Genomic DNA, 27,195 nt, shown 5'->3' with positions numbered 1-27,195 from the left:
CAGATCTCGGGAAAGGGTAGTGGAATGAGTGGAGACCTTTTTCATAGAAGGCACAGGTGCCAAATACTACATTGCCTCCTGTGTAAAATTCTTTGATTGAACAAAATGAACTTGCACTTATGTTGTGCCTCTAATGTGGTAAAATGTCCTAAGCTGCTTTGTGTAATCAGGCAAAAATTGACACTAAGCCAAAGGAGGAGAAACCAGGACAGGTGATTAAAACCTTGGCTGACAATGTGGGTTTTAAGGAGCATCATAAAGGAGAAGGGAGAAGTGGAGACAATGAGCAGTTTAGGGAGGGAATTCCAGAACTTAGAGCCTAGGCAGCGAAAGACACAGCTACCAGTGGGGCAAAGGAAGCGGGGAAAGAGGCCAGAACAGGAGGAATGCAGGCTTCTCAGAGTGTTGTGGTGATTAGAGGTGAGGAAGGGCAAAGTCACAGAGGAATTTTACACGAGCATTAAAATTTTTAAAGCAAAACATTTTGGACTGGGAGTCCGTGTAGATCATTGAGCACGGTAATGGATGAACGGACTTTGTACGAACTAAGGTATGGGCAGCAGAATTTTGGATGAGATCACATTTATGGAGGATAGAAGATGGAAGCCAGCCAAGAGATTGCTGGAACAGTCAAGATTGGAGAATGCAAAAACTTGGATGAGGGATCTGTTGCAGATAAACTGAGATGTGGAGGGTTTGATGGATAATGTTATGAAGGTGGAAGTTTTAAAAAAAAGACTTACATTTATATAGCACTTTAAATGACCACCGGACATCTCAAAGTGCTTTACGTCCAATGAATTACACTTGGAGCATAGTCACTGTTGTAATGAAGGAAGAATGGCAGCCAATATGCCCACGGCAAGCTTCCGCAATCAACAATGTGATAATGACCAGCTAATCTTGTTTTGATGTTGATTGAGGGATGGATTTTGGCCAAAACACTGGAAATAACTCCTAGGCATCAAAATGTTGGCAGTTTTGGTGATGGAGAGGATGTGAGGTTAGAAGCTTAGATCATGGTCATATAGGAGGCTGAGATTGTGAAATGCTCCACTTCAGCCTCAGACAGTGTCTAGGCAGAGGGATGGAATTGGTGACAATGGGACGGAGTTCACGATGGAGACCAAAGATTATGCTGTTCTTGCCATGTCTGTCCTATATGTGACTCCATACCTGCAGCAAAGTGACTCCTAACTGTCCTTTATGACTCTGGTGAACAAATCTTGCTGAAATGGCCTGATGGAACACCAACCAAACCAGATTTGAGCATTTTTGATAATATTAGCTTAACACCTTAGGCAGAGATCTCTGGAATGGCCTTGCAAACCATTGTTGTATTAAACCACTGCAGAAGGTACAATAAGAATGAAACTGGATGACCACGTTGCATTGACCTAGGCATTGGATTCAGGCACAAAAAAGATACACCATGCAAAACAAAAATAAAAATACCTGGAAAAACTCATCAGGCCTGGCAGCATCTGCGGAGAGGAACACAGTTAACTTTTCGAGTCTGTATGACTCTTCAACAGAACTAAGTAAAAATAGAAAAGAGGTGAAATATAAGCTGGTTTAAGGGGTGGGTGGTAGAGCTGGATAGAGGGCCAGTGATAGGTGGAGATAGCCAAAAGATGTCATAGACAAAAGGACAAAGAGGTGTTGAAGGTGGTGATATTATCTAAGGAATGTGCTAATTAAGGGTAGAAAGCAGGACAAGCAAGGTACAGATAGCTCTAGTGGGGGTGGGGTGGGGTGAAGGGAAGGGATCGAAATAGGCTAAAAGGTAGAGATAAAACAATGGATGGAAATGCACCATGCAAAGTTGTCCTCACTAATGTCTGAGGGCTAATGCCAAAGTTGGAATAGCTATCTCACAGACTAGTGGAGCAGTAACTTGACATAGGCATACTCTGAGTTTTGCCTATTTGTCAACATTGCAGACTCCTCCATCACCCATCCCTGGTATCTCCTGTCCCATTGGCACGATAGTGGTACTTCATTGTTCAGCGAAAAGTGGCTGGGTCGCACCACTACTGACTGAGGTGGAGTGCTGGAAGACATGACTCCAATACTGGACTTGCGGCAGGTGGTGAGAGCATCAATGATAGAGGGGAGAGATATAGATGGACAATAAATGCTGGCCTTGCCAACAATGTCTAAATTCAGTGGATGAATAAATTAATAAGTAAATGTGGAACCTGACGTGTTTTTAGGTGATGTTGAATGAGGGAAGTGTGTAGATGTAAAATAGGAGGGATTGATTCATAGGTGGGCTCTAAAGGGAACATTGTAAAAGCAGGAAGAAAAGCCATTGCAGAAGGTTCTTTGACTGTGACTGGCTAGATAGGAATGGAGCCAGTAGTAGCCCTGCCCAATTAGACAACGGAAGAGAGGTGGAAGGAGGATAGTGTAGTCAACAGTGTCAAAGTTGAAAGCACAGGAGGAACTGTGGGCGAGGTCTTTTTAATTAAAACTTAATCAGAACAAAACTCAGATTTTATTTAAATTGATAGGCCAGAAGGCTTTGCCGAGGAGTGTATTTGCAGAGATTTGCCTTCCCCTGGTTGCAGCCCTGAATACACCACTGTATGGCAGATGCGAGTCCTGCAGCACTTTTTCATAATGAACGAAGAGAACTGGTATTATGCTGTGTTTCCTCAGAGGGAACATAGCATTGTGCCAGTTCTCCTCACCCAGCCTCCTATTTGACCATGATCTGAGCTTCTAGCCCATACCCCACAATTGTCATGTTCTTTATATGAGGGGGTTTGTATCTGCGACTGTGATTGTAGCATTCTTCTTTGGGGCCCAAATGCTTTTCTTAACGTACCAGAAACAGAGTGAGGTGGGAGCACTCTCCCTCAATCAACCTAGGAGGCTTCCAGTTTGAGAGTTGCTCGATGCAGCGATTCTCCGCTGGCTCTCTGCACTCAGCAATCTCGGGATCACAATTCAACGATCTTCCACTGGCCCTCATCAGTGCTCGTTGCTGTCAGACACAGGTGTACAATTTGTCGTTTTTGAAGACATTTGCTGTACAGTTGCTGTCTATTTTGTTACTGGTTATGCAAAGAAACTGACTAAAGTGGCATGTCTCACTAAAACTGTTTCATGAATTTTCACTCCACATCCTGCTGACATTACCTATGTCTTCTAACTCCCAAACTATCCTTTTGCTTTAGGAATGGGATAATGAGTCAGCGGTACTGACTTTTTTACTCAATTTTAAATGACTCAGCAGATGCTTTCAAACACTCGGTATTTGAATAGCCCAATGCGTTTGGAGAATAGCGTCACTTGACAGTGTTTGCGTTTTTAAATCTACTGCTTTGCCATAATTACAAAGGCAGAGGGTTTTTCCTGTATTACAGGCCAAACTTCCTAATGAAAATGGATTCTGGTACTGCTTGTGGATGGTCTATTTAATTCCGTCGTCTCCAGGTGTAACAGCACAAAATGGAAGGGGAATTTGGAGTTTGTGTTTGAATTGTGCTGAAGGGGAATTCATTCACTTAATTTTGGAGTTCTTGAGATTTCTGCTACTGCCTTTGCTGAGCTAACATGACACTTGGTGCATAGAGTTCTATTCTGTCTTGCCATCCTATGACCCATTCTTGAATTTTAATATTTTGGAGGAGGGGCTGAGCTATTTAGTTTTCTAGCTTTGCTTCAGTAAATGTTGCTGAATTTGCAAGTGAAGAAAAGTGTCTATCCATGGGAAAGACGGTTTGGTATGTTTGACTGGTGAGGTGAAAACTATTTGCTGACTGGTGATTTGCAGGTACAGTACTAGCTGGAATGTGCAAATTGTAGGTGTGAGATAACTATAGCTGAGAACTTTCACATGTTTTGCTAAATGTTGGAGGCGTACATTTTTCACCATCGGTACTGCAGGGTCCTGGTGTGTAAATATGTTGACTTGTAGATTTTATTTTAAGGATTTGTGTCCTATAATTACTGGTGCTACTCTGCAATGGCTGCTGCACAGAGAAATGTGACATTGGTAATGCTGAATTCACCATATGATGTGTCAGTTGCTTGTGCATATCCGGTTTGTTTGTACATTTCTTGTATCTCAGCAGGGCAGCGAGTGCTGCTGTTCTTTAGCAGATACTTGAATAAATGGACATGAACCTGAGGCTGATTTTTGCAGGGATTTCCCCAGTCCTGGGAATATTTCAATGGACATAGCCTCTGTCTGGCTAGACAGGACAAATTAACCAAATTTTGCTTTGTCGTTGGCCTATATATACACTGTGTGGTTTCACACTGCTCTACCTTCTATCTTCTGAGCTGGGTGCTTGCTTGTAATTGCCTGTGCATTGATATTCAGTGTTGGGGGCCTGCTTCCTGTTACTATTCTAGTGACTCCCTTCAGGGCCTTGCTTCCTGTTTGTATGCGATATGCTGTGTCGGGGCCCTTGCGTCCTGTTTATATGTGTTATGCTTTGTTGGGGCCCTGGTGTCCTGTTACACTGAGTTTGGTATTTATTTTCTCAGTTCTACTGCTTGGAAAAAAGTTTCGGTGCATTAATCTGTGAAGTGCAAATTACTTTTCTGTCACATTTGCTTCTGTCAGAAAGCTGCTTCTCTATCAAAAAGATATTGAGGATCTTCCAATTGCAAAGCTTCTTGTGTTTTATCAAAGGCTGTTTTAACAATTCTGCATGTATGTAAGTAAGTCTGTGGACCAGTGATCTGTTGGACCATAAAACAAAAATTGCTGGAGAAACTCAGCAGGTCTGACAGCATCTGTGGAGAGAAAGACAGAGTTAACGTTTCGAGTCCGTATAACCCTTAGAAGAGTTATACAGACTTGAAACGTTAACTCTGTCTTTCTCTCCACAGATGCTGTCAGACCTGCTGAGTTTCTCCAGCAATTTTTGTTTTTGTTTCAGATTTCCAGCATCTGCAGTATTTTGCTTTTATCTGTTGGACTGTAACTGTTCTGTCCCATAATATTCTAGCACCAATAATTCAATAGCAGTCGATTGAGGCACCAGGCTCTTGCTGGGGATTTTGAAGTTCGGTGCCTTGAGGTCCCTTCAGATCTTGGGACAAGTGATGTTTTTATGATTGAACTTCAAAGATTGAAAGCTGGTGATTTTTGGAATAGAAGAGGAGAAAGTTAATCATGAACCACGCTACAATAGAATGCAGCTTTAGCATCTTAATGGTGGCCAAAGAGTTCCCCCTCACCACATTTTTCTTCCATTCTGTCTCTTGCCCAGACACAACTCCATGGACACACAGTAGTTCCTCACCCAAATGGCCATTCTTTGTGTATTGGTTGGCTGTTTAATTATGGAGGGCAGACTCGATTTTGTTTTCAGCCAGATACATGCTAGGACTGTCTTTAGTAATCGAGAAGGGGCCCTGGCTACTTCTGCCTTCATTCTATCCTAACTTTTTCCATTCTGCACAGCCTGAGCATTGAAGGTGTGACCTGCTGTTCTTTAGCTCAGTACTACACCACGTGATGCATTCATCCACTGAGCTATGGAAGTGTGGTCAGATTTTATCTTGTTTGTGAACAGTGACAATTTAAAAAAAAATTGCTTCTCTAGTTCACATGTTAATCAATGAAAGTGTAGGTTTCAGTTGGCTGAACTAAACCCATCATCTGTTGGAGGGGCTATCTTTCACAGTACCTGCTGAAATGGTTCAGTTTCTCATTGAATTCTTGCATCTATGGTAAAGTTTCAAGCTGATTTCTACTGCCCCCAGGACCTTTGTAGAATCCAGGTATGTGATGAGATGAAATCTTGGGCTGATTTTCCCTCCTGTATCCGAATAGTTGCCTGTTGTAAATTTTCTACTCTTTTCTGTTTGTTTTGAACTGTTTCATTATAAGCAAAGGGTCAAAACTTCAACTATTTCCATTGAATAAAAATGACCTTTTACTCTGGTGTCATTTTGATTTAGATGTAGGTATTGGGACAGCAGGAGGGAATTGATAAAATGTCCTGGGTTAGATTTAAAAACCAATGTGGGAAAAGCAGGCCATTCATGGGCTGGTGAGTCCAATGGAGAGAAACCTATAGTTAGATGCACAAGTCAGGGGACACTGGAGATATGGGCTTGTGTACGAGTGAGAGAGGGAGGGATCAAGATTGCCAAACATGTCTCGGAGTGATTGGTGGTGAGGAAGGAAGTAGGTGTTAAAGGATATTTTTGGGCTTCCTGCAGCGTTAATGATCTCCTTTTGCAGTAATTGACTCTGCTGCTGACCTTTGACCTCCCGTGAACAGCAAGGCGTGTGCCACTGTCAACTGGTGCAATAAGTACTGTTGCCGTGGCAATTTGCTCAGACAAATCAACATATTCAGCTTTGAAAATGCAGGATGCACAATACGTCAGTGTTTTGGGTTAGTGAGAGCACTGCCATAGTCTGCAAGTCTCAAACTGCAACTATCAGTGGAAATTAAAAGTGTAACTTGTACTGACATATTATTGTCCTTTATTGGAAGAATTCAAGCTATGGATTGGATATTTGTGTGAGCAATTCGCCCTACAAACAAGTTAGTTTGCTTCTCACTTGTCTGCATGGATGAGAAGCGTAATTCACCGTTAGCAGCCATTTTAGTTGTGTAAATTTAGCAACAGCAATTTTAAAATACAGATCCACTCCTTTTGAAGTAGAAGCAACTGTTTTCAAGCTGTGTGGGTGTTGATCTGGTTTAAGCAATCACAGTAGTTATATTTACAAAGCCTGTGTTACCTCCTATATTTTTCTAAACTATTTCAAAATCATGAAAAATATCAAAGAAGTTGCACTGGCTCTGTCACTGAACCGAGCCTGTCTGATTTCATGTTGCTCTGGTTGAAGATTGTTGCGTTTATTGTCAACTGCTGCTCAGGATACATGTGCAGCTGATGTGGAGAACTGATTTCTGCTTCTCATTTTAAATTTAATTGTAAATGTTCATTGCAGGTGTAACCAATGGTTGAGATGGAAGGGCAATAGTTTTTTTTTAACTAATCCTGTCCCAGCCGTACAGCTCCACTGAAAATGTTGGTATTTTCTCTATTGGTGTGGATGGCAGGAGAATTTCATTTTAGGAAATACTGTTGATGCTGATTTATTTCATCTGTTTCTGTGTAGTTTCAAGTGTATCTGAAGCAGTTCTTTAAGTTGAGTGAATAAACCACCTTTTGCATCCTTGCAAATGGTTGCTGTCCTATTCACTACAAGTACAACTGGTGTGTCCCTCTCTACAAATAGATACTAGCAATGATTGCCTAAGAGTTTGTTGAAGGCTTTAAGTAAAAGCAGTTCTGAGCTGGAAAATAGTTGGGTTGTGATACGTATGCAGCATGTGAACATTCTATTCACATCTACCCAGCAGGGCGGTTTTAAAGAGGATTTGTTTGTGTTACTGTTTATTGGAGAGCTTGATTTTCATTACGTTACTCTATAACTGCTTTCCCCGTTTTTTGACAATTTATGCCACATACCAGATTAATCAGACATCGGTTATGTAACTCATCTCCAGATCATTTTATATTGCAATATAAACTTGTTGGCTTGTGGAGAGGCAGAAGGAAATAGGAACTTTACATTCTTAAATGAATCGTGCAGTAGTAACTACAAATGAAAGTTGTTCTACTCTATTTTGAAATTGTCGCTCCTAAAATTGTACTTAGCACCCCATTTCATCAAATAAAGTGCATTAAACAGGATGATGCCTACAATTAAATGTGAGGTGCTGTCCGCTATGGAACCTATTTTCATCCTTTTCTCTTGCATTATCTACATGCCAGCTGCAACACATGAGCCTGCCCATCTGCACTCTGTCTCGAGGTGTCAATATGTGCACAGAATGAGTCAGGATCTCGTTGAAACTTTCGGACTTGTGGCTTCCTGTTTGAATTCCGACCGTATCTACAGCCCAACTCTGCATTATTTAGCCACGGTGGCTCCCTCTGATAAAATAAGCTCTTAAAACATAAGAACAGAAGTAGACTATGCAGCCTTTGAGGCTGTTCTGCCATTCATTTAATTCATGGCTGATCTATGCCTTAACTCCATTTATCCATAGTTGCTCCGTATCCCTTTCTCAACAAAAATCTATCGATCTCAGCTTCAAAATTTGCTTCCACAGTGTTTTGGGGGAGAGCATTTCAGATTTTCATTGCCCTTTGCTCCTGTATGGTTAGCTCTAATTTTAAGATTATGTCCTCTTGTTCTGGATTTCACTGCCACAGAAGATTGTTTCCTTCTGTCTACTTAATCTAATTATTTAGGATCATTTTAAATACCTTGATTAAATCACCCCTTGACCATCTAAACTATAAGGAATGCAAGCCAACTTGCTCTTATAATTTAACCCTTTTACTCCTGGTACCATTCTGATGAACCTAAGGCTAATATATCCTTCCTTGGGTGGGGGTGCCCAGATCTCCGGAAGGTCTCTGTACAACTGAAACATAACTTTCTCTCATTTGTATTTCAGCATCTTTGAGATAAATGCCCATTAGTCTCTTTGATTATAGTTTGAACCTGTCACTAATCTTTGTATGTCGCCAACCAGATCCCTTTGTTTCCCCACAGCTCTCATGCAAGCAAAGTGGAAGACTCCATGTCGAACTCCACCTGCCATATTTTTGCCCACGCACTTAACCTGTCTCTTTGTACCTTATTGACTTTCTCCTAACGTCCACACAACTTGTATTGTTTCCCAACTTAGTGTCATCTGCAGACTTGGCTATACTATATGCTATTCCTTCATCTGAGGCCCCAGTGGAGATCTCTGGGGACTACCACTTTGCACATCCTGCCAATCAGAATAAATCCTTTATCCATACTGCCTGATTCCCACCTCCCAATCAATTTCACAAGGTTACCTCCAATTTCATGGTCTTTCCTTATCTCTACGTGGACCTTACCAAATGCCTTATGGAAGTCCATACAGGCGGTATCCATAGACACTCTTCAATTCACAATTGTGCCCAGTGCATCTGTAATTTCCTTCATTTCCACCCCTGGTACTGAAATAGCTATCATATCTGGGCATTTATCTGTCTTTAGTACCATTATTTTCTCAACCGTTTCAAAAAACATGCAGAAAATCCACTAAGTTCCTCCTACTGATTTATTTTTAGGTTCCTTTGTGCCGTTGGTATGTTGTCCTCTTCCTCCATTATGAAAATAGATGCACATCATTAATTGAACAAATGTGCCATTTTCTTATCAATTATGATCTCGTCAAGGCTGAAAAGTGGCCGATCTTTGTCTGACACTGCAAGGGATGGCCCTGCAGTGTTTGTTTGGATGTTAAACCATTAAACAATTAGAAGTTATGTGAATTACTTTAATTTCTTCAGTTAATCCTGGTTTGATGTGTTGTGATTGATTAAACACACAAAGGAACAAAGGTTTTTTTTTAGCCTAAAACAAAAACTTTCTCCTAAAATCCCAGAAATCCACGTTATCGGGGTGCTTTCAAAAATGTGCCATTTAATTCAGAAATGTTGTTTTTTGGCCAATTGCTGTACTGGCTTTGGCGAGATGTGATAAATTGAAGTTTACCAAATCCTTGACACTGGTGTGTATAGTTTAAATTAATAAATTCATGTAATTATTCTGATGAACATTGGTGTTAAATCATTAAACAATCAGAAGTTATTTGAGGTGTTTTCACTTTCATTAATTGCTTCACGTATTGTCCTGGGAGAAATTGATTTCTGACTGAGCAGGCTGAGGTCTTTCTGTATAATGAATGTACTGCTGCCTTGGAAGGAGCATGGATATCAAGTAGAATCTACAAGTTGAAAAATTGAACCAGTGCAGGGTGACACATGTTGTGACTGTTTGGCTGCAGTTTTATAACAATATCAGTTGCTGCAGATGCTGAAGAGAATGTCTGCTCGGGTGGCTGTCATTAACAGTGGAAATTGAATGCTTTGGTGGTTTTTTTAAACTACCCAGCCACTGCTTTCCTGGTGGACGTGCTGATTCTTGCATGGAGTGCAGCTGTCTGGTACCTCACCATGGTGCCTACTGTCGAACTATAGGTGGGCGATTTAACTGGTGTAAGGGTGACAGGACATTGCTGTCCTGGCTCAATGCACGCTCAAGTGTGGTTTCCAGCACTACAGAACAGTGAGTGATCAGGAATCATGGCTTTCCCTCACCTAGGAACACAAAGCCCCGACTTGTCACTCTGGTGAAGAAGGCATTTAAAAAAATCTACCACTACCATTACACTATCACTACCACTACCTTCCTTTGCCCTTTAGTTCATGACATCTTTGTCAATCCCTCCTTTGCCCCCACCTATTGCTGGCCTTCTATCCAGTTTCACCTGCTCCACCTCCCCCCTTAAACAGTGTAAATTTCATCACATTTTTACTTCTCTTCAGCTCTGAAGAAGGGTATGCGGAGTTGAAATGTTAACTCTGTTTCTCTCTCCATAGATGCTGCTAGACCTGAGTTTTCGCAGCATTTTGTTTTTGTTTCAGATTTCCAGCATCAGTATTTTGCTTTTTTAAAAATCAAATCTGATTGTGTAGAAAGTGTGTTCCATCCTGATGAGTCCACACACAATCTGAGTAAGATGCTTGTATGGATTGTTGCTTTGATTTGAGCAGAAGGAAATAGGAGCTTGTAGGGGTAGTGCAGAAAGTGCCTCAGTTTTCTCTTTCCAGAAAGAGACCCAGCCTATTCAATCTTCCCTGATAGGTGTAAGGTCACATTCTGTTATCATCTTTGTGAATATTTTTTACATTTTCTCCAGTGTCTCTTTACTTTTAAAAATATGGTAAACCAGGACTGTACACAATAGTCCATGTGGCCTAACCAAAATTCACTACAAGTTTAACACAACTTCTCTGCTTTTCAATTCTATCCCTCTAGAAATAAAACTTAGTGTTATAAATGAACAATAGAGAGCTCGAGCTTTCTCTATACAGCTCAGCAAGTCACCAACACACTCACAAGCCAACATTAGCTTCTCCGGTGTAATACTTTCTATGCCACCCCTATAAGCTCCTGATTCCTTAGTCTAATAGAGATTGTTAAAATTCTGAAACATTTTGATGAGGGTAAACAACAATGATGACGTGTATTTATATAACGCTTTTAACAGAATAAAACATCTCAAGGCACTTCACGGACACTATAAAGAAGATATTAGGGCAAATGAACAAAAGCTTGGTCAAAGGAGTGCCTTAAAGGAGGAAAGTGGTGGAGAGAAGTCGAAAGGTGGAGAGATTTAGGGAGCAGATTCCAGAGCTTAAGAGTCCAAGCAACTGAAGGCATGCCACCAGTAGTGGTGCATTTAAAATCAGGGGTGCTTCAGAGGTCAGATTTGGAGTAGCATAGAGATCGCAGAGAGTTGCAGGGCAGGAAGAGATTACAACGATAAGGAGGGGTCAAGCCATGGAGGGGATTGAAAACGAGGATGAGAATTTTAAAATTCTGGTGTTGCTTAACCAAGAGCTAGTATAGGTCAGCATGCACAGGGGTCATGGGTAAACAGGACTTGGTGGGAGTTAGGGCATGGGCAGCAGAGTTTTAGATGACATTTTTATAGGGGAGAATGTGGGAGGCTGACCAGGGGTGCCTTGGAACAGTCAATCCTAGAGGTAAAAGGCATGGATGAGGGTTGCAGCAGCAGATGATATGAGGCAGGAGAGGAATCCAGTGATGTTATGGAAGTGGAAATAAGCAATCTTAGTGATGGCACGAATATTAGGTCAGAAGCTCATCTTGGTCAAATTTGACATCAAGGTTACGAATAGTTAGGATCAGCCTCTGCAATTGATGGGGAGAGGGATGCAGTCAGTGGCTAAGGAGTAGAGTTTGCGACGGTGACTGAAGGCAATGTCTACAGGCTTCCTTATATTTAATTGGAGGGATTTCTGCTCTTCTAGTGCTGGATGTTGGACAAGCAGCCTGGTACTTTAGGGACAGTGGGAGAGTCAAGATTGGTGGTGCTGGGTGTTGTTACTGGACATGTGGAAACTAATGTCCTGAAGACAGCACAAAGATGAGAAATAGGAGAGGGCCAAGGATAAACCCTTGGATGTCAGAGCATATATATTGTTTCCATTTGTGGGGAAAAGCAAAATTTAAAATAGTCACCAAGAAATCAAATAAGGAATTAAGAAGAAACTTCTTCATCCAGAAAATAGTGAGAATGTGGAATTCAATATTGCAGGGTGCAGTTGAGCCAGTAATGGGGAAGCTCAATAAGCATTAGGGAGAAGGGAATTGAGGGTTATGATGATAAATGAGGAAGGAAATATGGGAGGAGGCTCATGTGAAGCATATATACAAGCATGGACAGTTTGGTTAAACTGTTTCTGTGCTGTAGATGTTAGGTAAATATGTGAAGCTGCACAAATGGCAGCCCCTCAGTGCAGAGTTTGGTGTGCTGATGATATGGGGCAGAGTGTGGTGTGGGGGTGTGAAGAAGCCTCAGTGGGTTTGATGCGCTTTCACCTCCACACCACTGGCTAATGATCAAATGTTGTCTGCGGCACTGTGGCTGACCTTTGATCCTTTCAGTAGGTGTCAAAAAGTGAGGCTGCAAACCTGTGTTCCTGTTCTCGCTGGGTATTAAAGCATCATAACAAGCAGAGTACAAGAAACTTTGGGCACAACGCAAGGTTGCCAGATGATGCAATTTGAAATATGGGATGTGGTTCTGACTCTTGTCTTCAGATCAAGCACCAAATAACAGTAAATAAAGTTGCCAGTGCAAGGAGCATCGTTGTGTGTTTCTGCTGCAGCCTTTATTACAGGAATTTGGTGGAGAGGTTCTGGGGTTGGCGCATAAATGATCCTCTGCTGCCACTCGTTTCATAGGCTGCATCATAATACTCAAAGTTACGTAATCTGTATATGTTTTTAATTTTGGTTCTGGAGCTGGAACCCTCTATGGAGTAGGAGGGTATGATTAAGCAGGAAAGTGGGGAGGGGATGAGGATTCCATTTTAACTTTGACTTTTTTTTTAGCTCTGCCTTTGTTCCTTTCATTTCCAAATACAGGAAATCTGATTGTCCACTTCCTGGTTTGTAAACGGAGAGTTGGAGTGAGGGTCGTATGACCTGCTTTGTCTCCATGCTCTGCTCTACCTAGATTGCTGTTTGATGTTTGGTTTACCGAAGGCCATGGCAATTAGTAAAGCCACATCATTTCCTTTTTCTACATAATTACTCCATTGTTTTTTAACAAAAAAATCCTCCTTTTTCCTTTTAATGTTTACTGTGATTTCTAGGTGGTTGTCATTAACCTGTTTAAAATCTATTTCCTTGTGAGTTTTCCAATTAATTTACAAATCTCTGTATTTAAAATTAAATCTGCACTGATTTTTGGATGTTGTACAACTGATGGGCTGCAGATTGTGGCAGCTAAGCATGAGTAATCAATGGCTTTCTCAGTCAGTACTTGTGGCGAATGTTCACAATATCTGTGTGCCTATCCCTGAGTGTACATGAATGCGTATACCCATATATGACTTTTTGACAGTTGGGACATTTTTCTCCTCAGCCTGAATTGGATTTAAATCAGGCCTGAGATGTGGAAGGACTGTGCTTCACAAGTTACAGCTGAGCGTGTGTAGAATGTTTTCAATCCGGTTACAAATGGAGTGTGAAGGGAGAATATTTTGGATTGCAGGAGGGTGAAGTCTCTGGATAATTAAATTTTAATGGACCAGTTATTAGGTATCTTGGGCTGTAGTTGGGAGTGAAAGTGTTAATGAAGCTGATAAAACAGTGACCACGTTGGAACATTACTGAAGTCTGTGATACTTTGTTTTGGGAATTTTGATAAGGAGGTAATTCTGATAACATCAGTTGTACAACATCTAAAAATCAGTAGAATGTGATTTTGCTGTTATTAGAATTTGTGCATCAAGTTTGATTTTATGGCACTGGTCTTGTAGTTGGTTGTATCTCATGAGGAGTGACCCTGGAAATAGAAATTCATTTGGGCAGTGTCTGTATAATTTCTTTATTGCACCCTACATGCTTCAGGAATCTGCTGTGCAAGTCATTGTTTCCTATGAGGAGGACTGACGTGCATCTCACTCTCCCATATACCACTTATGTATAAGCCTTTTGAGTCCCTTTAGACTTTGTTTTGAAATGGAGGACCTTCTCCCCCCATGTTGAAGGGAACAGTTTTATTTTGACAGCCTTATTATTGAAGACTGGAAGTCACAAATTGATGTCGGTTCAGGGTTCAGGGCAACCGCTTTGACCTTTGACTAATATCTTTGGGATGGTTTCTGGAATAAAACTGACTAGCTGTAAGGTTTGTAGATGGAAGCCTATTCCTTTTTTAAAATATATAGTATTTGTGCAGCATGCCTGATAGGAAATGATGAGCACAAATGGTCGCCAGAGCATAAGACACTGACTCCAAAGTCAGTATCCCTTTCTGCCACCTTTGTCTGGATTGTGTTGAGTGAATAACCAAGGAGAGAATGGAGTCGATCTGGAATTTTTGGTTGAAGTTGAATAATACTGGATTTGGTCCCTTTGATGTTAAGCTGCAGGAAAGTTTAGCCGGTCCACGATTTAGTGTCAGACAGGATAGCGGTAGTAGTGAGCCTGTCTTACCATTTACTTAGATCATGGCCGATTTGCACCTCAGCTCCATTTTGCTTTTGCATCCAATCATGCCCTTATCCAACTGAAATCTATTGATCCCAAGAGAAAGACGAAAAATGCTGGAAAAACTCAGCAGGTCGGACAGCATCTGTGGAGAGAAAAACAAGAGTTGATGTTTGGAGTCCGTATGACCCTCCTTCAGTGAAGGGTCATTTGGACTTGAAACGTCAACTCTTCTTCTCTCCACAAATGCTGTCAGACCTGCTGAGTTTTTCCAGCATTTTCTGTTTTTATTTTGCATTTCCAGCATGTGCAGTGTTTTGCTTTTATCAGTTTATCCCAGTCTTGAAAGCTTTATTTGACTCCCAGCATCCACAGCCTTTTGAGAGAATTCCACATTTCCACTACCCTTTATATGCAAAAGTGCTTCTTGATCTCTTCCTGAATGGCATGACTTGAATATTAAGATTGTGTCCTCATGTTCTTGATTTCCACCAGAGAAAGTAGTTTTTCTGAAACCACCCTGTCAAGTTCTTTTAACATTTTAAATACCAAAATCAGATTGCCCCTCAGGCGCCTCACCCTAGCCTATGCAATCTAACCTCATAATTTAACGTTTTAATCATTGGTACTGTTCTAGTGAATCTATGCTGCATTCCTCCAAGGCCGGTATATCCTTCCTGGGACATGCTGTCCAGAACTGAATGCAGTACATCAGGTAGGGTCTGGCCAAGGTTCTTCCCGACTACAGCATTATTTCCTAATTTTTGCATTCCAACTCCTGTGAGATGAAGGCCAACATACCATCTTATTGCTTTACGTACCTGTCTACTTTTAAATATTTTTTGCTCTTGCAATCCCAAATCTCCTTGCTCCGGTACAGTTTCTAGTTTCTAACTGTTTAGAAATATTCCAGTTTATATTTTGTGTCCAAAGTGGATTTCTTCACACTTTCTCTATCTGCCCTAGTCACCCAGAGACGAGTGTGGTTCAGAAAGTAGTTGGCATACAGTTTGGTTCATTTGATCCATAAAACGACGCACATTTAGCAATTAATTCAAAGTATTTGGTACAGATCAATGAATCAAGCAATCTGCACTCAATTCTGAACATCCTGGAATAATGGTTTTTATTGACAGCTGTATCTGAGGCTCGGTCTGTCAAGATCGCGCTAATAACTCCTTGTAGTCCCTTTGTGGCCTGTAGCGCTTCAGTCTGGGTTTATATTTGGCAGCTTGGGCTCTGAATCAGGCAGCAAGATAACTGAGCTGAACCAAGAATGGCTTCTGCGCTTGCTGTGGGTGACATTTACTGCCCATCCATTCAATCGTAGCGGGGAGCAAGATTAGATGCTCCTGGGGGTGTATGTACACATATCTTTGAAGATGGTAGGACAGGCTGAGAAAGTAATCCTTTGTTTTAAATAGAGACATAAAAGGAAGTTATGCTAAAGTTTTATAAAACATTGATGAGGCCTTGAGCAGCTTGCATTTATATTATACCATCAGTGTAGAAAAATGCCCCAATTTTACAGCCTGCAGTGGTGAACTCACGCTACCTTGAGTTGCCAGCCCAGTATCATAAGCACTACATTACCATACCTATCAAAACACTGTTTGTACCAAATACTGTTAATTTACCTGTTAAATGCTGAATAAACATGCCTCTTTGTTTATAGACAGAATCTTAGTTTGTTAGAGTATGCTTCATCGTTCTACTAAAGAATGCTATTTTTCAGTGGCAAAGGGTTCTTAAGCAGATAGAGACACTTGTTTCATAAAGGACATTGACACTGAATACAAGGGCTATATGTAAAAACAAAATGGGGCTTTTCCAGATCTTTCAAACTTGCTAGCTTTAATTTTTGTTAATAAATACAAACATGATGCTTGGTGTTTTTAGCAGCTCAATTAGACAATGTGTAGACACCCATTTTCATTTCTGCGATGTGCTGTATATTTGGTGTTTAAAATCATACCCAACCATCACTTCCTGAGACTTGGCACTTAACCACAAGGCCCTGCTACCTGAAGCTGAGGCTCATTTCATCCAGACACAAGGTGGAGTGCCCTTTGTTTGGATGGAGTGTTAGCAGTGAAAGTATGATTTTTGCCAGTGTCAGAGCACAAAGTTAAACTGAAAAGATTCAAACCTTTCGTGCTCTCTCACTGATAGTGACTGGCGAACTCTCAAAATACTGGAATCCACTGATCTATAATGTATGTGTGCCATATTATTCTTATGATCTTTCCAATACCGCTGATCCTTCCTCTTACTAATGTCACCAGTAGACTTTGCCTTTGATAAGACGAAGTGATGTCCATGTTTATGCTGGAACTCCTATTTGCAAGCTCATTAGTTGCACCTATTTTTCTTTGGGCTAGAATGACATTATCTTGTTGGCTTTAATAGTTTTAAAAGTTAAAGTACAGGAATATTTCTGGAATTGTTTTTCCAAATGTAGGGAGATTTGATTCTTCCAAAACTCTCTTGCATTTTGTAAATGAGAAATCCTGGCTGTTTATATTAACTTCTACGAGTTCCAGGAATCTGTTCCAAGCTTTACTGGGAAAGCAGGGGATATAATGTGCCTTTATATGTTTAAATGCATGTATGTATTTGTATATATACGCATGTATGCATACACGTGCGCGTGGGCACACAAATGTTATGATCCTAGATCAGACCCCTTTTTGGCAAGATCTAATTTGGGACCAATAATGTTTAGTTTAAAATAGGCAAAGTTTGAGATTCAAGACACTTGCTACGAGAATAAAACCACAAGATTCTACAGGTTTTGAACAAAACAAAAATAAGTGTACTATTCAAGGTCAAAAAGATAAAAGAATTTACAATTTTACATTCTAACATTCAGGGTTAATATGAGGTACATGTCAATTAACAGGCAAACTGTGGTCGAACACACCATTCTGTACAATACATAGCAAATGTGAACAAGATCCCACGGATTTCTTAGCAATCCACCCAGATGTCAGTAAAGCCTATGAGTCAGCCAATTTCATTGGAACTGTTTCACATTTTGCTTTCGAAGATGAAGACTCTGAACTCCCTCAAAGCTGCTCCAACTCGGGCTGCATCAATGTCTGCAGACCTCCCAGAGTTTCAGTCTCATCTCCCGAGACTCTGTTCCCCTGGATTTTCGAGACTGCGCTCCAGCCTCTACATACTAGCGCAATTTCAGCTGATATAATTTCAGTTAGTGTCACTTGGCTGGCCCTTCCCCCGGATTTCACCTAGCTCCAACCTCCCCAGCTAAACCAAGCTATAAATGGCTCCCAGGGCTTCTTTTGATCCCTAACCCTTCACAGCAACGAGCTAGAGATCTCCGCTCCCCATGACTCCTGACTCCTAACTGTACAGAGCTATTAATTGGGTCCAGGGACTCTTTATGCTACTTTATGGTCTTACCTTTCTAGCTGTTAATCCCTTAAGTCAACATGGCTGCAACCTTTTAAGTGTAATAGTCTTCAAGCTGCTTTAGTTGCATTTATCCCATTTTCTACAGTTAAACTTTAACCTTCCCAGAACTAAAAATTACCTCAAATATGAATCATTCCCTTGTCTTGTGTCTGGTAATGGTGCTAACCTTTCAGGAGGTCTGAAATAATACAAGCTAACTACACCAAAGAGTCCTTGTTCCCACAATTCCATAGCCTGAGTCACAAGCACGGATGGCCTGTTTCCTATTTTCATCAGTGGTCTTTTGGAATTAATAGAGATTCTATTTCTAAATCCACATCACCCTCTCATTTGCATGTACAGACCCTCAATTCACCTCTGAGGGGCAAACTACTATATAATTGGGTTACTGACACCACATGATCTCATGCAGACACTATTCCTTGGTGGCAATTGGCTCAGCTATTTCTGGCTATTACAGGACTCATGTGAATGCCTCAAACTGCCAGAACAGGACCACTGTCTTTCTTTAAGAGTTAGAAATTGTGCTATGTAAAGACCCCGCTGATCCTGCTACTGCTGAGCTGCAGATATAACAGCACCCAAAAGATGAATACTCACTTTAATTGTAGAGAAGTAGCTTTGATCTGCTCCCTTCCCTCAACACTTTCCTTTGTGAAAGCAACTGGAATATGCTGCTGTTGCAGAGAGCCATTCTTGGGTTCCTGATGCACATGGGGTTTTGTAGAGAAACTCATTGTTTCTCCCACAAAATACTTTATTGTTCTTGTGGAGTAAGTGTGCTTTAAATAGTTCAGTCCTTCCTCATGATGAGCCATACATGCCTTGGGGACAGAGCAAGCAGTCACTTTTGTAATTATACTAGGGACAGGAACATTCACTTGTCACTACAATTTTGCTGTTTTAAATCCCTCTAAATAGTTAATGAGAAAGACAAAGTTTTTTTTGAATTGCTTAGAAATGGCACAGGCATTTCTATTCCCCTGTCATAGGATGGCCAATGCGTTCAGGATGCACAGGAATATTTATTTTGGAAGTGTGTATTTATCTCTTATTTCCCCTACCCCAGCCTGGCAACCTACATCATAAACGTTGCTTGTTGAGTGGGGACTCTGAAATAACTGCTGGAGGGAGTGGCAGGGTGATCATTCTCGAAGGAGGTCCTATGCTTCACTTCACACATGGGTGGGTGAGCTAATGGATCTTTACTGAAATTAACTTGCTGTAAAGATTTTGAACGCTCTCTTGCATCCTGTTGAGATTAAGGCTTCACCTGTGTTATGTGTAAAAGCTCAATGGTTAGAGGGTGGGTGTTTTTTTTTTTAAAAAGTGAACACGCATGTCCTTTCATCAATCCATTTTGTTTTAAAGTGATTATGGGTTTTCTAAGACCCAAGGAATTGGTGCTTAGTGGAAATGAGTGCAGTGAGTTAGCATTAGCTGTTGAACTTGCAGACCCTCGCACCTAGATACATTGATCAGGAGCTCTGCAAGGTAACTGTAAACTGGTCAGCAGAGTCTGCATTTTCACCAAGTGACAGTCACCTGGGCTCTAAAGAGGAATTTACTTTTTAAAAAAAAAATAGTTGAGCTGCATAAAATGTTTCAACATATTAGTGAGTGCCTTCACAGTAAGTACTTTTTCTTTGATGTTTTGTGGCCTCCGTATGTTCAATACATGAGAAGTGTTACTATCAAGACACAAGTAAGACTAAATGAAAGTTGTACACCTGCCTTCTGCGAATTGTATCTTTCAGGAAGTGAGATTTGGGGGTTTCTGCTTAGTAGGCCTGCTCTTCCTTTACTGAGTAAACTAATGCTGGTACTTTGTGTCACTTAATTCAGTTGGGAGGGGGTAGTTTCACTATTGTTCAAAAACAGATGGATCCATATCAATGTGAGAAGAAAGGATTGCGGCAGCAGCAATTGGACTGGCACCCTGTCTTTTCCTCATAGTTTTCTTTCCCTTTGGCCTGGAGTTTGCATTCGGAACACCTGCTCCATTTTCAAAAGCACCAGGCTGCCACTTCGTGGAGCTTGTGATCATTCGCAGTTTGTGAGAAAAAAAAACATGTATTCTGTGAAGGTTCCTGTACAGCCAATGACCCAACACAGCTTGTAGCCTCAGCGCTGGGCCCTTCCAGTTCCAGCTCCTGTGTATGAGTCAGTGTTCTCAGAGTAATCTCTGTCAGTGTTGATAATTTTACACATGGTGAAAACACATCACCAAGACTGACTTTGTTCCTTTTGAAAGCGATGTCTTGGATTTAATTATTGTGTTTCTCACCTAATTCTCTCGCGTTCTGTTCTGTTAATAAAAATTGTTTGTTGTGCTCGTCTAAATGAGAGGTGTTAGTGCTAGGCAGACGCCGCTTTCCATTTCAGGCAATCAGTGTCTGGTTCAAAAACACACACAATGGGATGCAGAGTAAAGCTTCCTGGATTCAGCCCTTGAGTGTCCTGTGTTATACCAGTCTGACATTTTTATCTATTTCTCTGTGCCAACCAGCCCATGACCCCTTGGGGAGTACCAAGTTGCCAGTTAGGGGCAGTTTAATGATATAGGCCCTCTTGAAGCTGGACAGAGCCTGGCCAAACTCTTGAAACTAGACCAAGTCTGAGAAAACTGAGCAACGAGCAGACAACATTCAACCCATCGGTCTGAACTGGATTTGAATTAAGGTCACAAAAGTATACAGCCTGTTTCTAGCGCACTTGTGCCCATAAGCACTGCAGTTAACTCCTGGAATAATAATGTGCCTGGTTCCCTGAAGCACTGCTGTAGCTGTTGAGTGGCTTTTGTCTTTGTACACGTCCTAGTTGACGGTTGTTACACAGACTGAACACCATAGCCAGCATGATATAACTTGCTGCTACTTCAACTTAAGTGCTTTTTTATTTTTTTGTTGTTAGCTTCCATGACCCAGAACTTGGGATCATTTTGATTTTGCCATGATTGTACTGAAAGTGGAGTCTGCATTGAGGAACTCATTAAAGTGCAGGAGTTGCAGTGATTGGAACACTTAAAACACATCAGGAATGGGCACGGCTGGATTTTGCCTCCTTCCTCCTCATTTTCATGCCTCTTTTGTGAAAGGTTCCAATTGGAGATGAGGGAATATCAGCAGTGCTTATTTTCAGGTTGCTCTTGGTTGTCTTATTGCAGCTGGTTGGAAGCTTGGGAGAGGCGCTCTGGAAATGGAGCACTGAGGGAGAGAAGGCAGAAAATTGTGTGTGTGAACCCTTCTCTGAATGAATGCCTCTGGAAAGGTTTAAAGTGTTTTTTTTAAACCAGAGACAAATTTTGTACGGATCCTTTGTACCATGCATGCTCAATGGAAGCAATTGTACAAATGGAGCCAGTGCAGGATACCAAGGTGGGGAGATTGTATAACACTTTGAATCTAGATTTGAACACTAGATATAAACATCCAGAAAAGTTGCTTAACTTTATTCATTGCTAGTTCCCATCACCTGGCTTCTGATCTGAATGAGCTTTTAATAAAATAGATTTGTGCATTGAGCTTTTGGAATTGGGGAGGGGAAGGTGAGAGAGGTAGTTAATAGAAACATGCGCTTTCACTGAGAGAGTGGCGGTAAGGAAGGAGCCAGCCTTTGGAGGAGTGCTGTGTGTAATGCTGGATTGGAGGTAGAGGGGCGAGGATGCCCATTGTGCTCTGTCTAATTTGGGTGAAGGCAACACTTGGAGACGATTTGTTATTTATTGAGGGAGATTTATTGGCATAGAAAGCACAATTGCTGAGTTTCTTGATGTGTGATTTGCCAGCACTGTATGCCCTGGAGGGTGGAGTAGAGACGGTGTTTTGTACCTCCTGGGTGTGGAGACATGGCAAAAGTGGCCAAGTGCATAGAACATGTCAGGGAGAAGCGAGTACACTGTGACATCACCTCAACACATCAGACTCCGTGGAGTAATCAACACTCATTCATCAGGTCAGAGCCCGAAATAAAACTGGGCAGGATTTCAAAAGAAAGCTCAAGGCTTTTGTTAGGGAGGGAGCCAGCCAGGAGTGTGAGATTCAGTGTTAAATACTTGGACAGCTTCCAGTATTTTGATGGTAATGGCAGATGGGCAATAAATCGAAAGCACATGGAAAGCACGTGAGACACACTCATTCTGTTATTGTTTACAAATGTAAATGTTGGCTGAGCCCTGAGCACTGACAGGATGAGAAAGCAAGCGTCACATCAGCATGAGGTTCTCCAAACTTGTGCTGCACTCACTGCAGATCAGCAGTATTGGGATCGGGCCGCAGGAACAATTCTAATACTAATTGGACATTTCACTGGAGTGGAAGCATAGGAGTAGGAATTGTTTTCTCAGTCACTTGGCTTCTTTTGTTCAGTAATGTAACTTTCTGTAAAATGGGATATTTACATGTGGGGCATTGTTAATGATAGATTTCCTCCTTGTTTCTTTCAGTTCCTTGCGCATTGACGTGAATACTCTGAGTGATCCCCACCTCCCTGACTTCAGTGCAGAAACTTTAATATTGCAAAACTAGATGAATGCAGCCACACCCATATCTACTAAAAATTAATGTCACAATGATAACTCACTTTAAAACAGGAATAGGGCATTGGTGTGTGCGGAATGAAACTGTGCATGCACATTGGCTGATTCCTGGTGTGCAGTATTAATCCATGAGAGTACTCGAGAGCTGGTTGTGTGCGTCTGTGTGTAAAACCCATGCTGCTGATCAAGGACAATCAGTTCACTTAGATTTTAACCCATTATATACTGTAACCAATGTATTCAGACAAGCTGGTAGCTTTTATTAGAATAAGTTAGACTGCTTTGGCAGTCCCTCCCTATATGGATATGGTGATTGAGGCTGCCATTTTCTCTTGTTAACTACCATTTTGTAAGGTGATTAGGGAGTAACCAACAATGTGTAAAACAGGCCTGGTTAGTTCCTGTAAGCTAATGTCTGTGATTGTTCATGGGGGCTAGGGGTGGGGAGTAGACATGCAGTTAAAAGCTCCTGATTTTATGAGTTAATGCCCTGTAACCAGCTAAATGAATGACTCAGCTACCTAGAGTAACATTGGAAAAGACAATTTAAACTATTACTGAGATTCAAACTTGAAGAGCTGTCTGACTTTTGTCTCATTCATGGCCTGTCCAGGGACGACAGAAGTAGATTAATATGCAGTGATTCAAAGAAGACTGAGACCAGAGAAGCAAGTTCACTGTAGGATTCTTCCTCTGTGATCTGGGGCAGCGTCTGTGGGGTGGGACTGATTGAATTTTAGTGAATCTGTGTTTTAGTGGGAATTGGTACGTTATGAAATCTCGTGCAGTACATGTATGGCCTAAGCTGTGGGTTGTGGTTGGCAATATGAGTGGTATGTAAAATATAAGGGCTTTCATGCATCTCTGCTTATCACACGAAAATAAAATTATAAAAGGGAAATGAGTTTGGCTTGAACTGTGCACGGTCTTAGGTTGTGCAGTATTTCTAGTAGGACTTATATGGGGAGATTTAACTGTGAACCTTGTCCTGTCTCCAGCTGATAGCTAATTACTCAATTGTTGTCTAATGCTTTGAACACATTTTCAAAGAGCAAGAAAAAGTAGTTCCAGTAATTTAAATGTGATGATGATGTCATTGTGCATGAGAGGATGGTAATCCCAGACTGACTGGCTGTGCCAGCCAGGGCTACACTTAAAACATGGCAGGAGGAGGCACGACTACCCATTCTCCAACTTCTACCACCCATAGTTTAGTGAAAGCTTAACTTCAATGCTGGGTTTTAAAAGGTGTGCAGTGAGGCATCACCCCTCCAAGTCCATCATTTTGAACTGTATCAAAAGTCAGGATGCTGAGCCCTGCATCTAAGCCATACCCCGACACGTTAATTCATTGTGCTGTGGCCACCCCCCCCTTTCTCTTGACTGATTAGGCACAATATAAACGCAAGTTTTTGGATATGATGCACTGTAATAGCAGCTTGCCCAGAGGAAATATATATATTTTTAAAGCTAACGGAATAATGTTATTAACGGTCAGTGTATGTTGTGGGTGATTTCTATTTCCTGCTTATTTTGTATGAGCTATTTTGTCAGACCAATATTGGACACATTGATGCCCCAATCTCAGACACTCCAGTTGTGCAAAGTGATCAGTTTCATTTGGACTGGGGTTGGGGTGGTGGGAATATCTCATTGGCTCTCCACCACTGAGGGAAAGAAGTGCCCTGATGATTTTTCTCCAGTCATTGAACACAGAGCAGTGTTGGTATTTGAGGGAGGGGTTGGAGGGCGGTATGACTGGGTATTTGGGAGCTCAATTTTCTAGCACTCCCGATCAGCTAGAGATTGCTGTCTGGAGATGAGTGCATGGGAAGAGCATGAACTGGGAGTTAAGATGATTTTTGCTTTCACTCATTAATGAAGGAAGTTGTTTTGCATTTGGTAATGTCTAACGAGTTGGATTCCCCATGAGATTCTAGCTCCTGTGCCCTCCCAGTGCATTCTCCCTCCCAGCATAGATGCATAGTCTAACTTTGGTTCATTTCTTTAAACTATTTTCACCATTTCAGTACTTGCAGAAGTGAAAGGTTGGAGGTGCATCAGTTAAAAAGAAAACTGACGTAAATGTCATTACACATGAAGAGCAGGTGAACTAATTGTTCTTCTGGGTTTGTAGGATTTGTCGGGTTCTATTGATGATTTGCCAACTGGGACAGAGGGGGCACTGAGCCCAGGAGTGAGTACATCAGGAATCTCCAGCAGCCAAGGGGAGCAAAGTAACCCTGCTCAGTCACCGTTCTCCCCTCATACCTCCCCGCATCTGCCTGGAATCCGTGGTCCATCACCTTCACCTGTAGGATCACCAGCTAGTGTAACCCAGTCCAGGTCAGGGCCGCTGTCCCCAGCAGCTGTACCAGGTAGGAATGTGTGTATGTATGTTTCATTGCAAAGGTTTGCTGTCTGAAGACTGCTTCATTTGGCTGTGGTGGGATGGGAATGTTTACGACTATTCTGGATCTTCTTGTATGGCTCTTAAGAGTTTTATTTCCTTTGTTGTCAATGGTGGGGAGAAATCGGAAAGCTCAAGATCATCAAAACTGAGGGTTAATTGGCATCTTTGTAACCTGGTTTAAAGAGACTGAGCAGACCAAGCTTCAGGATCTTGCATGTAGCGTGTCTTGGGACTCTGCCCCTAAATTAGTAGCATTTTGCTTGTAGCCGAGTTAATGGTAAGTATTGAGGACAGGAATTTGATTCTGAAGTGAGTCCTGCTGCCTTCTCAGCAGCCCTGATCCCTAAACCTTATTATACAGATGATTGCTGATAGCCACAATTCCACTAAAGTAGCCTCACTGAAAATAACTATGCTAGAGAATTAGAGAAACCAGATGGAAGCCCCAGCCCAGACCCTTCTGCACTCATCTCATCCCATTGTTTGTTGAAGGGACTGCAACTCCAATTCCCCACCCCCATGACATCCTGCAGCAATGTTCTCTTCTTTTCAGTAACAAGTAACTTGTAAATTCTGTGCTTTCTAGGAAATCAGATGCCACCCCGTCCTCCGAGTGGCCAGTCAGATGGAATTCTGCACCCCTCCATGAATCCGTCGGCTATGGGGCAGGACCGTGGTGAGTTCATATCATAGCTAGCTTTTGTAGCTGATTTGAAAGTTAGTGTACCAAACATATTTAATCTGTGTTCACTTTCTCCAGCTGACATTTCTCTACCATGAACGCAAAGAGTAAATATATTAACATACGGACTAGAGGTGCCATATATTCACCTTATATTGCTGCAGTTTGCCAAAGCACAATTTTCTTGATGCTAGCAGGAAATGGCTTGCAAACTAGTATTATAGTTGAAATTTTTTTTTTTGCATTCTTTCCCCCTCCCTAAGGGCATTGATCATGGCAAAGTTTGAGGTGCCAGTCACTTCAGTATCTGGCCAATTGGTTCTGCATGGGAGCTTACAGAACAGCAAGAGGAAGTTTCTGCTTGCTCCTTTGAATAATCCAAAACCTAATTCACTGACTTTTTTTTTCTCCCTATGGTCCTGTATTTTTCTCGACTGTCAATATTTATCTCCTCCCTTCAAAGGTGCTTTAGTCTCTGCCTCAACTACTGAGACTAACCAACTCAGCACACACCAAGCATTGAATCTGGGACCTATCTAACTTACCCATATACCAGAAAATAATTAAACTGTCTGGGGTGGAATGGTATGGAGAAAATGAAACCGGTATATTTGATAAAAAGTGAGTGGGAACTCCTTAAATATTTTACCCTAGATCTCTAATTATTGAGTTGAGTTGTCTGGTCAAGGACAATTAGTTGGAATGGTTTCTCTGAATTGAAACAAGTTTGATACATTTGTGTTTGAAGAGAAATTATTGCCCTTTTTACAGGGCTTTACCATGCAGGTAAAATGTTACAAGGAGCTTTGCATAATGTATTACTGTTGCAGTGAGTGATGTGTTCAGTTGTTAAATCAGTACCTGGTTTTCACTGAAATGTCTTTTCCCCTGTGCAGGCTACATGCAGAGACCTCCCCAGCTGCCACAGTACAGCTCCCCACAGACAGGGTCAGCATTGTCTCCGCGTCAGCCTTCTGGAGGTCAAATGCATGCTGGGATGAGCCCGTACCAACAGAATAACTCTGGAAACTATGGGCCTCAAAGTGCCCAGTATGGACCTCAAGGTGAGTGTGATGCTATTGGAGTGTAAGAGTTGGAACTTTGGCCATGTCTATTGATGTGACACTCCCCAACCCCTTCAAAACCTTGTGTCACAAGAAAGGCATTCAATGGATGGGTTACTTGCCTCTAAAGTATAACATCTGTTTAAGTATAATCATATGTGTGCAAATGAGATTCACCAATTTTCAGCTGCAAATCCTTATTTGGACACTTGATGTGTGAATTCATTTTTGATTTGTATTAACAACATGAACAAAGTTGGATAAATTAACTTTACTGCTTCATTCATACCTTACATACGAACATACGAATTAGGAGCAGGCGTTGGCCACTTGGCCCCTTGAGCCTGCTCTGCCATTCAATAAGATCATGACTGATCTGATTTTAACCTCAACCCCAAATTTCTGCCTACTCTCGATAACCTTTCACTCCCTTGTTAATCAAGAATCTAGCTACCTCTGCCTTAAAAATATTCAAAGACTCTGCTTCCA

At 41.5% G+C, this 27,195-nt stretch overlaps 1 protein-coding gene across 3 annotated transcripts in view; it reads left to right on the top strand.

The window, feature by feature from the left end:
• The window catches only part of LOC144696037 (AT-rich interactive domain-containing protein 1A-like), an 84,232-nt gene that overhangs the window by 11,504 nt on the left and 45,533 nt on the right, over positions 1-27,195 (top strand). For all 3 annotated transcript variants that reach the window (XM_078567237.1, XM_078567236.1, XM_078567235.1), the window contains exons 4-6: positions 24,685-24,925; positions 25,547-25,636; positions 26,539-26,706. In XM_078567237.1, the coding sequence (XP_078423363.1) occupies positions 24,685-24,925; positions 25,547-25,636; positions 26,539-26,706 (499 nt within the window). The remainder of the gene's footprint in view (positions 1-24,684; positions 24,926-25,546; positions 25,637-26,538; positions 26,707-27,195) is intronic.

The sequence above is a fragment of the Cetorhinus maximus genome, chromosome 21 (assembly GCF_964194155.1).
Source record: "Cetorhinus maximus chromosome 21, sCetMax3.hap1.1, whole genome shotgun sequence".
NCBI lineage: Eukaryota > Metazoa > Chordata > Chondrichthyes > Lamniformes > Cetorhinidae > Cetorhinus > Cetorhinus maximus.
Note: the sequence above shows the minus strand (reverse complement) of the source record. Positions and strands in the feature narration are given on the sequence as shown.